General features: G+C 40.3%; 2 protein-coding genes across 3 annotated transcripts; both read left to right on the top strand.

The window, feature by feature from the left end:
- Positions 1-297: 297 nt before the first annotated feature.
- plpp5 (phospholipid phosphatase 5) lies at positions 298-4376 on the top strand. 2 transcript variants are annotated; one of them, XM_084467576.1, is made up of 8 exons: positions 298-415; positions 906-1055; positions 1145-1253; positions 1402-1492; positions 1668-1731; positions 1840-1964; positions 2163-2333; positions 2554-4376. In XM_084467576.1, the coding sequence occupies exons 2-8, from the start codon at positions 985-987 to the stop codon at positions 2721-2723; spliced, it is 801 nt and encodes a 266-aa protein (XP_084323702.1). In that variant the 5' UTR covers positions 298-415; positions 906-984; the 3' UTR covers positions 2724-4376. The 2 variants fall into 2 exon arrangements, with proteins under 2 accessions (XP_084323702.1, XP_084323703.1); XM_084467577.1 differs by having other exon boundaries at positions 327-434.
- Positions 4377-4708: 332 nt separating this feature from the next.
- On the top strand, positions 4709-10813 carry cdc45 (CDC45 cell division cycle 45 homolog). Its single transcript, XM_084468343.1, has 18 exons — positions 4709-4846; positions 5004-5063; positions 5368-5460; positions 5584-5721; positions 5992-6138; positions 6229-6287; positions 6370-6418; positions 6522-6583; positions 6680-6730; positions 6854-6973; positions 7125-7256; positions 7483-7581; positions 8025-8186; positions 8395-8533; positions 8644-8727; positions 9054-9172; positions 9299-9375; positions 10439-10813. Exons 1-18 carry the CDS (start codon positions 4796-4798, stop codon positions 10501-10503), a joined length of 1707 nt encoding a protein of 568 aa, XP_084324469.1. The 5' UTR covers positions 4709-4795; the 3' UTR covers positions 10504-10813.
- Positions 10814-14235: the final 3422 nt, after the last annotated feature.

The raw sequence follows: 14235 nt of genomic DNA, 5'->3' as shown, positions 1-14235 counted from the left end.
CCTTTTTTGTAAGTTTTTTTCCTTATCTAGAATCTCTTAACAAGAAGGTCACACAGAAAATAGATTAACAGGATAAATTATTATTATTATTAATTATTAAAATTATTAAAATGACTAAATAACCCATAAAATAACTTTCAGACGTCACATGCCTTTTGTTTACTGAGATGGAGGTGGCAACCAGTACTTTTAACTTGCCTTTTAACCCTCCACCTCACCTGCGTAAACATGACGCCGGATGTTACTAATTACATGTGCTTTTACTTTGAAAATCTCAAACCAGAAGTGTCATGCGATGTAATGTTACCTTTGCCTGTTATTTATGCCGCGGTGGCATCCTTGTTTGGAATTCATTACGCTCGATTACAATATAGTGCCTAATCGATGCCATCAACATGATTAGCTGAAGAAAGCGGTAAGCGGGCGTGTTCGAGGTTGGTGATGATGAGAGAGTGTGATGCTGCATGATTCTCATTGTGGCATGCGGAAATAAAACCAGGCCAGATGCCTAGTCTGACAGATGTTACTAGTTGGCTAATGTTGTATTGCTAGCTCGCTTCAATTGCTCCTTACTGTGTCTTTTTCTGAAATAACCCAGCGTTCTATTTGTAGAATGGCCGGCCCGAGTTTCAATACTAAATACGTTTAATGTCATTCATTCCTATTTATACAAAGATCTTTCAGGGTAAAATATGCCTTCTGTAATGGGCCTTTGTGAGGAAACCGGCTCTAGTTGTCGAATACTGGTTACATATGCATGTCAAAAGCCTATTCATCCATGGCTAAAGTAAAATTGATGCCTGCAAACTTTACAAAATCCATACATTCTGGCCCCTTTTCATTTATTTCCAGACTCATCAGTAATTTACAATTGTCATCAAAGCATTTGTTTTCTTTCCTGTTAGTGTGGGATAACTTGGTTTGGGACTGGTGACATGCTGGCCGTTGTCTAGTCTTCCCAGAGTTCTTCCCAGAAAAGAAAACATGAAGGGGAAACTATTGCGAGGTGTCCTCTCTGAGGTTTCCATCCGAACTCTACTTTTGTTTGTGTTTCTGTAAGTATATTTAAGCTTCTAACCCTTTTTCCATTTGTCTTTGTGTACACAATATTTTACAGTCACCATTTTCTTTTCATTCTGTTCAGCCTTACAGAAAAGCTTCCTCCTTTTATCCGTGAAATCCAGCCTGAAGAGATGTGGTTGTATAAGTACCATCGTGTGGTCAGAGACCATGTACCCACAACTCTTATGTTTGTGAGTATTGTGTGTGCCGTGTTGGTGATGGTAGCTTTTTCCTCAGAACAGTCATTCAATGTTATCAGCAATGTTTTCAGCAATTGGTTGAATTCCCAACTCTATGCATAATCGATTTGTAATGCATTTGATTCCTTTTCTTTATCAGAGTGTGGCGTGCTTCACTCCGATGATAGTGATCCTCCTCTTCACCATCCTGCAGAGAACAGAGAAGGGAGACCTGAAGGAAGCCTTCCTTGGTAGGACAGGAACAGCTGTTTAATAACCTCAAGCATTTCATTATTGCAATTTTGTCAGCTGGTTTTACTGATGGAACAAAGAATTCTGAATGTTCCACTGTTGGTTCCCGCTTCTTTCACGAAAAGGAAAATGACAACGTAGAATTTTGATTGATACAATATTTCATTTCCACAGCTGTGACTCTAACGCTGGTGCTGAATGGAGTTTTTACAAATGCCATTAAGCTGGTGGTTGGCAGGTACATCAATACAACTACAGTTATGACTCAGGGCCCTATTTTAAAAACGATTTAAAGAGTCGGTTGAATTTAAACGTGTGTTTCATTCCTCTTTTTCTCTTGATTCAGGCCGCGACCGGACTTCTTCTACCGCTGCTTCCCAGATGGGCAGATGAACCTGGAGATGCAGTGCAGCGGTGACCCAGATACTGTAATCGAAGGCCGGAAGAGCTTCCCCAGCGGCCATTCATCCTGTAAGAGCTGACACTACTTTTCAGATCATATGAATTCTCATGGCATCATTTCTTTAAACAAAACAAGGACATATTCAATTATTTTAAGAAGGAAAGGAGAGACCGGGATCTCAATCATTTATTCCTTTTGTTTGTTAGCCACTTCATCTTAACTTTCTTATTTCTACAGTGTCTTTAATATGCATTTTCTTTATCCAGTTGCCTTTGCAGGGTTAGGTTTCACAGCCTTGTATATTGGGGGAAAACTGCGATGCTTCAACAAAGGGGGCCAAGGCAGAGCATGGCGGCTGTGTGTCTTCCTCACCCCTTTACTGCTGGCAAGCCTGATCGCTCTCTCCAGGACCTGTGACTTCAAGCACCACTGGCAGGGTGAGTATCTTGAAGTCCTCTTGATTTTCTATGGTCAAATTTGAAACAGTAACGCCTTACAATAAGGGTACATTAACCAACCATTCATTAACATAAGTTATTAATGTCATTAATTTACCCCCATTGTGTTACACTTGAAACTCAGCATTTTTTTATTTTGTTGATGTGATAATTATTAAGGTGCTTATGTCCTAACTGTTTGTTTTCTCTCCTGTGTAAGATGTGCTGGTGGGCTCTTTACTGGGCCTTTCGTTCGCCTGGCTGTGCTACAGGCAGCACTACCCGTCCCTCCAGGACCAGGACAGCCACAGGCCCCTACGTCACAGAGAGACATTACCTGCCGCACAGGAGCGCAAGCTGGCAAACTCCAATTACTTACTGCCCCTATAACCTGGACTGGACTGAACTGAACAATTTTCAAAGGAGTAGTTTAGGATTACACCCACATTTACATTCACCTTGCGACTTGTGCATATATTTAAACAAATATATCTAGTATTTGTTGCACCTGATCACTTAGTTGAGCTGATCAACTCAAACGATTCTAGAATTAGTTCAATGCCATTTTAGTTCTCGCTTTGGTCTTCTTAAAAGGCTGTCATATCCACTTAACAGTGTATTTAAAACAATTTCTATGGATGCAGGGTTTGAACTACAACTTTTATGATTGGAAAGAGGAGAATGTTGAATTTCACTATCAAGTCAATATATTTGATGGTTTTGATTGGGGCAATTCATCTCAACAATGAATTATGTTAGTTTACATTTATTGCTATGTCTTTGACCGAGAAATGGTATTGTATTATTACACTTCTGTTTTAAATACCTTACTTTTCTCTCTATGATGCACATTTTGAATGTTATCGGGAAATTTACAAAATCTGAAAATGTTATCTAAACACATGTACAATTGTTCATTTAGGACATAGCTCGACCCCTATATCACATGCTGTCATTGTTTAAGCAACTTTTGTTAAATGTTCTGTGGTGGAATGTTCACACAAAGCGACTGTCTGATTTGGTTATACAGTAATTTGGTAAAGTGAGGGCCAGAAAATGAATAGCATACCTGTATTATCAATCATCTCAGGCATGGGTCTTCTATACTGTTCTATACCTGTAATCTTGCCCCGCAAATATATTGTAATGAGGTGTTAACTGTAAATAGTAGCAGATGTTGGTTTTTAGTTGGTGGGAGAGAACGTTCTGTGCTGACATTGGAAAATACCTTCTCACAAACCTGTGTGGGGTAGAGCTTCCTAAAGCCCTCCAGGTAACTGGTGCTAGCCCCATAGCCATTTTGCTTGGGGTTTCCATTCACCATACCAATATCATTTGGCTGGTGGTGATTGTATAGTGTGAGCACCTCAGTCCATAGCCAAACAGGGTTAGGATTTTTCGTCTTCTTTGTAATCTTTTTTGTGTCAGTTAGGCTGGTTTTATAGAACTTAAAATGACCAGTTGTAGCTATTGGAGCAGAGGTTCTCATGACATGTTTTATTTATGTGAAACAATGTGAAACAAGCTTAAGTTATGATGGGTGGAAGCATTTTGCTCTGGCCAAGTTTTTGGACCAAAACTAATTTGTGCCTTTATTTCCTACATTATTTTATAGTTTTTTTTGTAAACAGCTAACATCGCACAAAGGAAAGCATTGTTTGTTCATTAAATGTGTTATTCAGATGTAAAACATAGAAAATAGCAGCAAAATTATGATTAGATGTAATTGTTGCAATTTTTGACAGGAACATGGTCATTCTTTTTATTAAAGAAAGGGGTTATAATATACGACTAAAAATTACTTTTTTCATTACGATATGATTGTTGGGGTTTACAGGAAAATTGGTTTTCTTTCATTTATTTTGTGACTCTTTCATTGCTTCATTTATATTTAGTATGTGGGATTTATTTGAGATGAAATACATGGTAATATGTGTAGGCTGCATTTGCGGTGGCTATTAATTATAATGCTTGCACTTAACTCATCTTAATTACAATTGTGCACGTCCAATTACTATTTAATAAAATGGTTTATTCACTTTGGTTTGCCAATGCGACTTCTCCGTGAAATATCTTTAGATAAAGACCTGGGATATCAGTCTCTTACCATTATTGTGGAAAGCTGAAAATAACTGTTTTTGGCATGCTGAGCATTTGTAGGCGAAAGCATCTGCTTACTGGGTTTTTATTTTATTTTTATGAATCTTTTGGTGAATGGTTTCTAAATAAAGTGAGTCAAAATAAAGTGAAGTCTAAATATAGTCCCAACATTGTATTAATACATTTATTTGTAACCAATGAAATTAGACATTTACACGTCGACTTCCTCCAGCCGCTTTGACCGGACATGACGTTCTGGTTTGGCGCGATATTTTTAACAAGGAACTCCACGACAGCTGTTTAGCTCACCAACTATTCCGAAATAACTTATTCCTTTTTAAAACAGCCAAGACGATTCTGAAATGTTTGTAACGGACATCAGAAAGGAGTTTTATGACGTTGTTATAAACCAGGTGAGAGTTGTTTTTTATCGAGCTAACAGCTAAAATGTTTGGACGTTTTGTTGACAGCTTGTAACGTTATCTTGCCAGCATCAAATGTTTCCGTCTCATGTGTTTTTTACTTTTGTTATTGCGCATCTGAAGATAACGCAGTCTCTCTCTTCCCCAGAGAGTAGCCCTCCTGGTTGCAACAGATATCGATGCCCTCTGCGCTTGTAAAGTCTTGCAGGTAAAGTGTTGGTTGTCCTACTGAAAAGTGTTCCTGTCTTACGAGTGGCTCATTGTAGTACGAGCACCACGGGAGGATGCTTGATGAGAGACTCTCGTTGGAAAGGTGTATGACTTCATGAGAAACAATAATGTGGACAACATTATTGCAAACAACATGCAAACATCCTCGACTTGATGTGATATGAACTTGTATCTTTAGTACAGATTGATGTTCTTTTGTCAATGGCTGGTTTGGTGTTCTGAAACTAAGTGACTAGAATGGTATTCCTGGCAGTATTTTAGTTTTGCACACTCTTTTCCAGGCCCTGTTCCACTGTGACCAGGTTCAGTACACACTGGTACCAGTAACAGGTTGGCAGGACCTCGGCACTGCCTTCCTGGAGCACAAAGAGCAGGTATTGAAAGCTTGTTAAAATAAATACCAAATATTTACTTATTTTTTTATTACCATTTCTATCCGAGTGAACAATCAGGCGAATAATGGTTTGCATGATAATGTCTTTATTTTTTTGTGGTAGTTTCGGTATTTTGTTCTTCTGAACTGCGGAGCCAATGTCGACCTTTTGGAGATGTTGCAGCCAGATGAAGACTCCATCTTCTTCGTCTGTGACACTCACCGGCCTGTGGATGTGGTCAATGTTTACAACGACACCCAGGTGGCCAAAATACCGTTTATATAATTCAATTTAGTCCTAGTCTGAAATAAGCAAAAGTTGAGACTCTTTATTTTTTTCTTTTTCCTGCATTAAGTGTAAATTCATTCTTCCTCATATTTTGTATTTGTTTGCATTGATTGACTATTGTCGTCAGTCTGTTACCTACTTTAAGTATGTATGTATAAATTTGGTATTTGTCCATTTATTACCTGAGCTTGTAAAGCCATACAGGTGCAGGTTTGTATTGCTAAGCCGTCTGTTTCTCCTCAGATAAAGCTGCTGATCAAACAGGACGATGACCTGGGCGTCCCATCCTACGACGACATCTTTCGCGACGAAGACGAGGAGGCGGATGACTCTGGGAATGAGAGCGACGGCGGCTCAGAGCCTGCTGGGAAGCGCAAGAGATATGACGAGGTGCAGAATCTGAGGAAGAGTTTGATACTTGCGCTTTATTTGTATATCTTTCAAAAGGCGTTAACATTTTGTAATCATGTTATCTTTCAGGGGGCGGTTGAGAGGAGGATTGAAAGACAACGAGCGAAGAGGGAATGGGAGGCACGGAGGTAAATTGTTTTTTTTATTTTAAGAACGCCAACATGATGTCTTTCTCTGGAACGATGGCTAACTTTGAATTCTTCCTAACAGGCGAGAGATACTGTTTGACTATGAGCAGTATGAATACCACGGGACGTCTGTGAGTTTTTAAACATTTGTAGACATCCAAACTGAAAGGGAACCTGATTATTGCGGGCTTAAATATTGTATAAATAGTAAATAACATTGTTTTTTTTTGTCAGGCTTCCCTGGTAATATTTGAACTGGCGTGGGTCCTGACAAAAGATAATAAAGACATGCTCTGGTAAGTGGCTTTCCAACAAGGAAAACAGGTTTGTGGAAAGGAGAAGACATGCCTGTGATTTTTACATTGAGAGCATTTTGTTTTGTCTTTCTACAGGTGGGCTGTAATCGGACTGACCGACCAGTGGGTTCATGACAAAATCACCCAGTAGGAATTCATTTTTTAATATATTTTTAAAACACTGGGTTCAGTCTGAGATAATGCAATTTATGTACCTCAGTGGTTGGTGGTTCCATTTCTCTTACAATGAAATACATCGTCTGCGTTTAGCATGAAGTACGTCACAGACATCGCAACCATGCAGCGCCACGTTTCCCGCCACAACCACAGAAACGAAGACGAGGACAACTCCCTCTCCATCGACTGCATGAGGATCCATTTTGAATACGAGTATCCTTTTTACCGCCCCTCTTGCCATGTGCTGAATCCCACAGAGTTGGGTAACATTCATACAAGATGTATCCATACCCGTACTATATAAATGTCTCTCTTTCCCTTACAAATGTTAATTCCCTGTGTTCTCCCTAACCATCTGCCCCAGTCTTCGTCTCACTCTCTACCAACACTGGTCCTTGTTTGAAAGCATCTGCAACTCCACTTACACCTACTGCAACTTCAAGCTTTGGTCTCAGAATGGCCAGAAGAAACTGCAGGAGTTTCTGGCTGACATGGGGTATGTCTCACTTTTGTGATGATTAATATATACTCTGATTCAGATTTGTTTTTGAATCATTTTGTATTGTTTTCCTAAACAACATTTTGCTCTTTTTGTGTTGTTTCCACTTGTCCAGCTCTGTACTGTAGTTATACACAAAATGGGCTTTATAAAGCTTGATTGAATTATGTATTGAGGGAATGTTTGAATCTAGTGTGTAAGTCATGCATGTTCTTCTTTCCAGTCTACCCCTGAAGCAGGTGCGACAGAAGTTCCACTCCATGGACATGGTCATCAAAGAGAACCTAAGGGAGGTCATAGAGGAGTCATCCAACAAATACGGGTATGGGTTGGACCAACACATGATGAATGATTGACACCGTTGAATGATTTCTTACAAGTTGTTTATTCACATGGCCTCACACTGCTTGCTAGAGTATGCAACTTATTTTTTAAGCATTATTTTTGTTTTAATTCTCTTTTATATACCAATAGTAATCAATAAATAAAATGATCTGACCAAAAATAAAAATATTCTGTGGCTGTCGCAGGCATACATACCCAGCTACCTGCGAGTGCACTCTGCCAGTTTGCTTATTGCTCATGATCAGAGTCTTCAAGCAGGCTAGGCAGACCTAGTGCTAGGGGAGTGGCTTTGGAGGGAGCACTGAAGGGAGAGGTTGTTTTTTTCGATGCTTGAAAAATCTAGCTTACTCTGGCTGGCTTCTCCAAATTGCTTACCCTAGATTTAATACCCCTTTTCCATGTCAAATTGTCCCCTGGCAGCATGAAGGACATCCGTATCCAGACGTTTGGGGTTCACTTTGGCTTCAAGAACCGCTTCCTGGCCAGTGACGTGGTGCACGCTGCTGCTGCCTTGCTTGAGAGCACAGAGAAGGACGAGAGTGCCAGTGACAACTTCATCAAGGCCCTTGACTGTCTGTCTAGGTGTGTTCCATAGATTGATTTTTGCTTCCGAAATGTATCTTTTACTGACGTATTGGTCGATTTAGAAAAGGATCAAGAGATCATCATTGATAATCTGTTATAAATTTGGACCATTGACATGGCAAGCAATGTATAAAAGCTCTTAGGTCAACCAAGCATGACGAGAACCTTTTGTTTTGTATTGTGGGTCTTTTTTCGCTCTTTGAAGGAGTAACCTGGAACGTCTTCACCTGGGCATTGACCTGGCTAAGAAGAAGCTGATCGCCATCCAACAGACTGTGGCCAGCTGCATCTGTACCAACCTAATTCTGTCCCAGGGTCCCTTCCTCTACTGCTACCTCATGGAGGTACCCCCATGTCTTCCTACACGCCTTCCAATTCGGCTGTTTGAGGTGCTTTTTCCTCCCATTTTAATATGGGCTATTAAATTGCTCATTCCTCCCCATGCCTCCATAAGGGAACTCCAGATGTACGGCTCTTCTCCAAACCCATGGCCTTGACGCTGCTGTGCAAGTATCTCCTGAAAGCTTTTGTTAGCTCTGTAAGTACTACACAGATATACACCTTCAGGAAAAATGGGTTGACACGGTCTGACTCCGGCAATGAGCGTTGAGTAGACGTTTATCGAAGCAGGGTCAGTCATGGGAAAAGTTAAAAGGTCCCTCAGTTCTTCAACACTTTATATAGAAGGGAGGGATGGGTGGTATAGTTCATCCCTCTAAAGTCACACGTTTTGTAACTAACACTGGCCGGAGAGGATGGACAATGTCAACTGGTCCACTCATATTGACTAACAATGATAAGTATGATCTTATCATTGATCTGTATGAATTCAGCTGCCTCTCTCACTCTGTGCTGTCCTGGCAGACGAGGAACAAGCGTTGTAAGCTGCTGCCACTGGTCATGGCCGCTCCCCTGGACGTGGAGAAGGGCACCGTGATCGTTCTGGGGATCCCACCAGACTCTGACACATCAGACAAGAAGAAGTAAGATCACTCAGAAGTGCAGGGGTTTCTCTCATACAACATGGGATCTTTTCAGAATGTACTTGTTTTTATCGGAAAGCTGAAGGTCAGTATCAAATCAAGTCTTGATTTCTGTTTTTGTCTTAGTTTCTTCGGCCGGGCTTTTGAGAAAGCTGCAGAGAGCACAAGCTCCAGAAGCCTACATGACCACTTCGATACTTCTAGTAAGTGACGCTGTTGTCTCTTGTCATTGTTATTACATGTAATATATTGTCACAATGCAATATGCATTCTAATGAAAAGATAAAGACTTAAAAGTGAATAAATATTGTTATAAAACGGGTGGCTTAAATCAAGCGATCTGATTGGTTCCCAACTGTTGTATAATGAGTGTATACACACAGCTATGATGCCCATTCAGTTTACAGAGTTCCGTATCACTCCGCGCCTAACTTGAACTGTTGTTTATTTATATATAAAAGCAATAGCATAGTTCACTGAAGCCTAAAAATATGTTGATTGATGGAGAGGGTGGAAATGTTGTAAAGCAATAGGCACACTGTGAGTGAACTGCTCGATAGTAGCCTCCGCTGCTCGGCGGGACGGACAACGCCCCTTAACTGTGGTATAATGAGAACATTCCACAGCCTGTCGTGATCTATTGCTTAATTATATTATACATCTTCTACATTTTTTTTTTTGATTTGATCATGAATATACTTTATTTTGGCTTAAGTGATTATTGTGAGTAGTTAAATGTTTCTATTGGCTAAGGATTTCTCAAAGTTGCAGACTATTGCACAACTATGCCATCTACCTGATGTGTGTCCTTGCTTGTGACCTTGGGTGCTGCTCTGTGTTGGCCACAAGGGGGCAGGCAAGCTGTTCCCTTCCCTGTACAGTCTGGAAACTCAATTATCAAGGTTAACCTCCAGGGTTCATCCCAATTATCCAGAAGCCTGTCTTATAACTGGCATTATTATTCTAATGCACATACACAAATCACTCAAACATGCCTTATCTTAATCCAAGAGAATCCATCCTTACAACCACTACCACTTTAATTTGAAAATCATATTTTTCCTGTCTTGGAAAGAAATTGTAACCAAACGTGTACATATGCACAGAACATGCAGCCCCACCTTGCTCTCTTATCACTGAATGTTAGTATGGGTTTGGGCATTATATCTGAGCAGAAGCAAAGCTTGCTTTATGCCACAGTGATGCAATACAAAACACAGGCCAGTTTTTCCATGTGTATAATTGGACTTCTCTTCTGCCTTCCAGTCATTGAGCTGAAGATGGAGGACAGGACCAAGTTTCTGGATGCACTGATCACACTCTTGTCATGAGCACTTAAAACATCGTAATAAGGATATTAATTGGAGATTTGTTAAAGAACGCTGAGGGTGCTTGTAGCTGGAGACCAGAAGCTGTTGGTTCTTCACGTAGTGTATGCGATGTTGTCGCTGCTAACCTACACAAGCTAAACCTGGAGGTACAACATCAGTTTTAGGTTTTTGTGTGTGTATATTGTACAATGTTTTATACTTTTGTTTTATTCTTCTCCCTTTTAAGTGTTTTAATCATGTTTTTAAGTAATTTGTATATAAGGTGCTTAATGAGTTTCTCTATGTGAATATTAGTGTAATCCGCCATGTGTGTTCGCTGTTTAATAAATTACATTTAACTAAACTAAGACTGAGACATCTTTGTATTAAGTGATTTAATGATCCATCATCTCAACCTTGCTGTAGCTTGGTCAGAAATTACAGATCTCTTTGCAGTCACATGGTTTTACCGCAAAATCCATGAGAATTACCCCATTATTTCCAATAAACTTTCTCTGACATAATTTTCTCTGACATTCAACAAATGCTCTTAAAAATGTGTTTCAGGCCAAAATAAATTCCACCATTGTCTTCAGATCATTGAAGCGTGCTAGCTTTTTGTACATGTAGCAATTGGTTTGGTATGTTTTCGTTCTTAGGCTTACTGCTCCTTTATTTCATTGTCATGAATACCGAATCTCCCTGTGCTTTCTTATATTATGTCGATTTTACCTAGCCTAGAGCAGTAATACATTATCTATTCTCTACATGCTTGTTATTACGATCTAGATATTGAAATATTATTTTTCCGTGCCTTTTTTAGTCTTCTATTTCTGCATACTTTCAGCTACAGAAACCATTCAACAATCAAGTGAAACAAAGTAGTGAACCAAAGTGGTTCTTCTTAAAGAAACACTCTGCATTCATGAGGTTATTCAGAAATTCTAGATATTTGAAAACACCTGAAAGGTCAAGTTCGTCCACTCATTGCTTACATGTTCTAATCACTGAAGCATTCCCCGGTTTTGACAATTCTTCCTGAGTAAGCCAAGTGATCATGTTTACTAAGACGTGGGCTTAAATGTTTCCCTTGAGCTCTGTCTTTCGATGTGGGCCAAAGGTGAATCTGTGTCCTTGGCCCACATAGGAGGAGAATGTAGGCCACGTTTCCTGGTGCTGATGTGAGCCTGGTGCGGAGCAGAGCTGGAAGGGTGGGATCCGGCCTAATTAAGGCCCTTATCGCCCCTGGATCAGGATTCGGTCACGACCCACTGGACGCTTGAATCGCTGCACAGGAAAGGCTGAACTCTCTGTCCGCCACAGAGAAGAGGGAACATGCTGATAGCGTCATTGTGTTGAGGCGAGGGAAGCTATTTGTTATCATCAGCATTCTGTTTGTTTGTGTGTGTGCGTCATATGTGTTGAATGTTTTATACATACTTATACAAATTCAGGAGAATGATATAATCGACATGGACTGTTGTCTGTGACATAATTTCATTTTATACCGTTTATTGTCACTGTAGACTGTACAATTGAATTTGTATAGGTTTTATGGACCACACTGTATAAAATGTCATAATTATATTCATATGATACATCCATTTATAAAATAAAGGCAGGCATGTCAGATTTATTTTAATAGACTCCCTGCATTCCGAAGTGAATTGATGTAACTCTACATTGGACACTATAGGGAGATGGTTTGAAGCGGTACTGATTTACATTGCATGACCAGCACATTTAGTACGAGTATTCGTTTCCTATGTCATCCATAAACTGCAAGAATTTTATTTGGGGAGGTGAAATGTAAAGTAAATGTGAGCAGTAAATAACAATGAATAAAACGTATAGCCCCAAGATAACCTCTGTTAATCCGGAGCTGTCCAGTAAGGGTAGCTTTAGCAAAACTTGTTCTGCTTTAACTCAGCCCTTAACCTACACTCGCAAATTAGATAATTTGATATATGGATACAAAGTAATATCTTCAGTTGTTTATTTTCAAGTAAATCACAGTCTTTTGCTTAAATCTTAGAGTGTTGCTTAATTGAACTTATTAAACAGCAGTGCTCAAGTTATGTGGCCACACCTCCTCGTCTTATCATTCTAATCATTCCCCCGTCGCCCTACAAAGGGGCCCCACCACACCACCGCTCTGGGCCTGTGTGAGGTACAGGTACAGGTCCAGAGGTACAGGTCCAGAGGTAAACCAAGGAGCTGGAGGTTTTGCTGGTTCGATTCTACTGTTCTCCAGGTGTGCTGAAGCAAGACACCTAACCGCTGCACTCAACTTGCATGGTTTAAAACCGACAACCCTGTCAGAATGTACTCTGTGTTTACTCACCTGCGCAGACTCTCCTCCCATTCATCCTGTATCGCTGGTCCTCTTTGAGACCTGCTCCGCCCATCCCAGCCTCCCTCTCTACACCTCCCCCCCCCCCCAGCCCACCCCCAGTCGGCTACTCTGTCCTCCACCCCCTGCCCTCCATCAGTAAGCCCCCGCACCCCCACTCTTGTGTGGTGGGGCCGCTGCCCTTTCCGCTACTATGAACCTCAGGAATGCGGCCTGCACAAGGTCCTAAATGCGCACATGCACACGGTTGCTAACACATGCTACACAAGCGAAACATAATGCCACTGTGTGTAGGAGGTATTGTACATTTAGAAGGTCTTAGGCTAACCTGCTCATGTTGCCTTTTCCCTCTGAGGCATTAGCGGGCTTGTCAGGGCTGGGAGAAAGGTGTAATGTATGTGGTGTTGTGTCGGGCGGTTGTGGCTGAGGACACTTTATCAGAGAAAGTGTACTGAATAACATGAGTGGTCACAATTTATGCTCTATAAAGAGTTTTACAATGTCAAATACTTTGTTCTTTTTCCAATGAACCACTTTCCCCATTTAAGTGATGTTCTGCTCCCTATTTAGTCTGGGCAATATATTTCAGGCCTGCCTGACAAGTTTACTGGGAAAAATGCTATCATCATGAAAGTGCACAATCTTTAGAATTTTGCTGTTTAGCATAAACGCAACAAACATAACTTATTGCAGTAGTTGTTTTTGATTGGTTGCAGTGGATCTGACCAGATAATAACGTGATGGTTGTAAAAAAATCCAGCCCCTATCATTTTTGTTTCCCCTGCAATGAAACTTTTCTGGGGGATTTAGTATTGGGTTGCTCTACAGCAAACCATGAGATTGTTATATTCTGCAAAACTTTATGTGCAACTCGCATCTGCAAAGTTGAACATTTAACTCTGATTGTATGCAGTTGCAAAAATAATCATTGCAATCAGCAGTGTCATGCAGCACAAATATTTCCTTTGTCTCATTTACGATGTATATCTACAGTTTGCAGAAGATGTTTGTTTTTCAGTATCAGCTTACTGGAGTTTCATACATATTGGAAGAGGCCTAAATGAGCGATGATTCTGGCAGATCTGCTGAGTGAGGTTGGTAGGAACATAATCAATTAAGTGTGTAACCATTGGCCATTTTGTCTTATTGTTATACCTTTGTATTCATAATTGAAAAGAGGTATTGAGTTACAGTGGAATTTACAGTGACAATCCCAGGTCCTTTGTAGATCACACGTATGTGATGAAGATACAATCTCAATTTTGTGCTAGTGTATATTTTGTCTATACCGATTTCCCAGCCATCTTATGAAAACATACCCTTACATTTTTATTAAGATTTGTAATTTCCAGAGAAATTTCAGTGGTTTGGCACCTCTGTCTTCAACAATAACAAATTCC

This window comes from Micromesistius poutassou, assembly GCF_964030765.1.
Source record: "Micromesistius poutassou genome assembly, chromosome: 5".
Taxonomy (NCBI): domain Eukaryota; kingdom Metazoa; phylum Chordata; class Actinopteri; order Gadiformes; family Gadidae; genus Micromesistius; species Micromesistius poutassou.
Note: the sequence above shows the minus strand (reverse complement) of the source record. Positions and strands in the feature narration are given on the sequence as shown.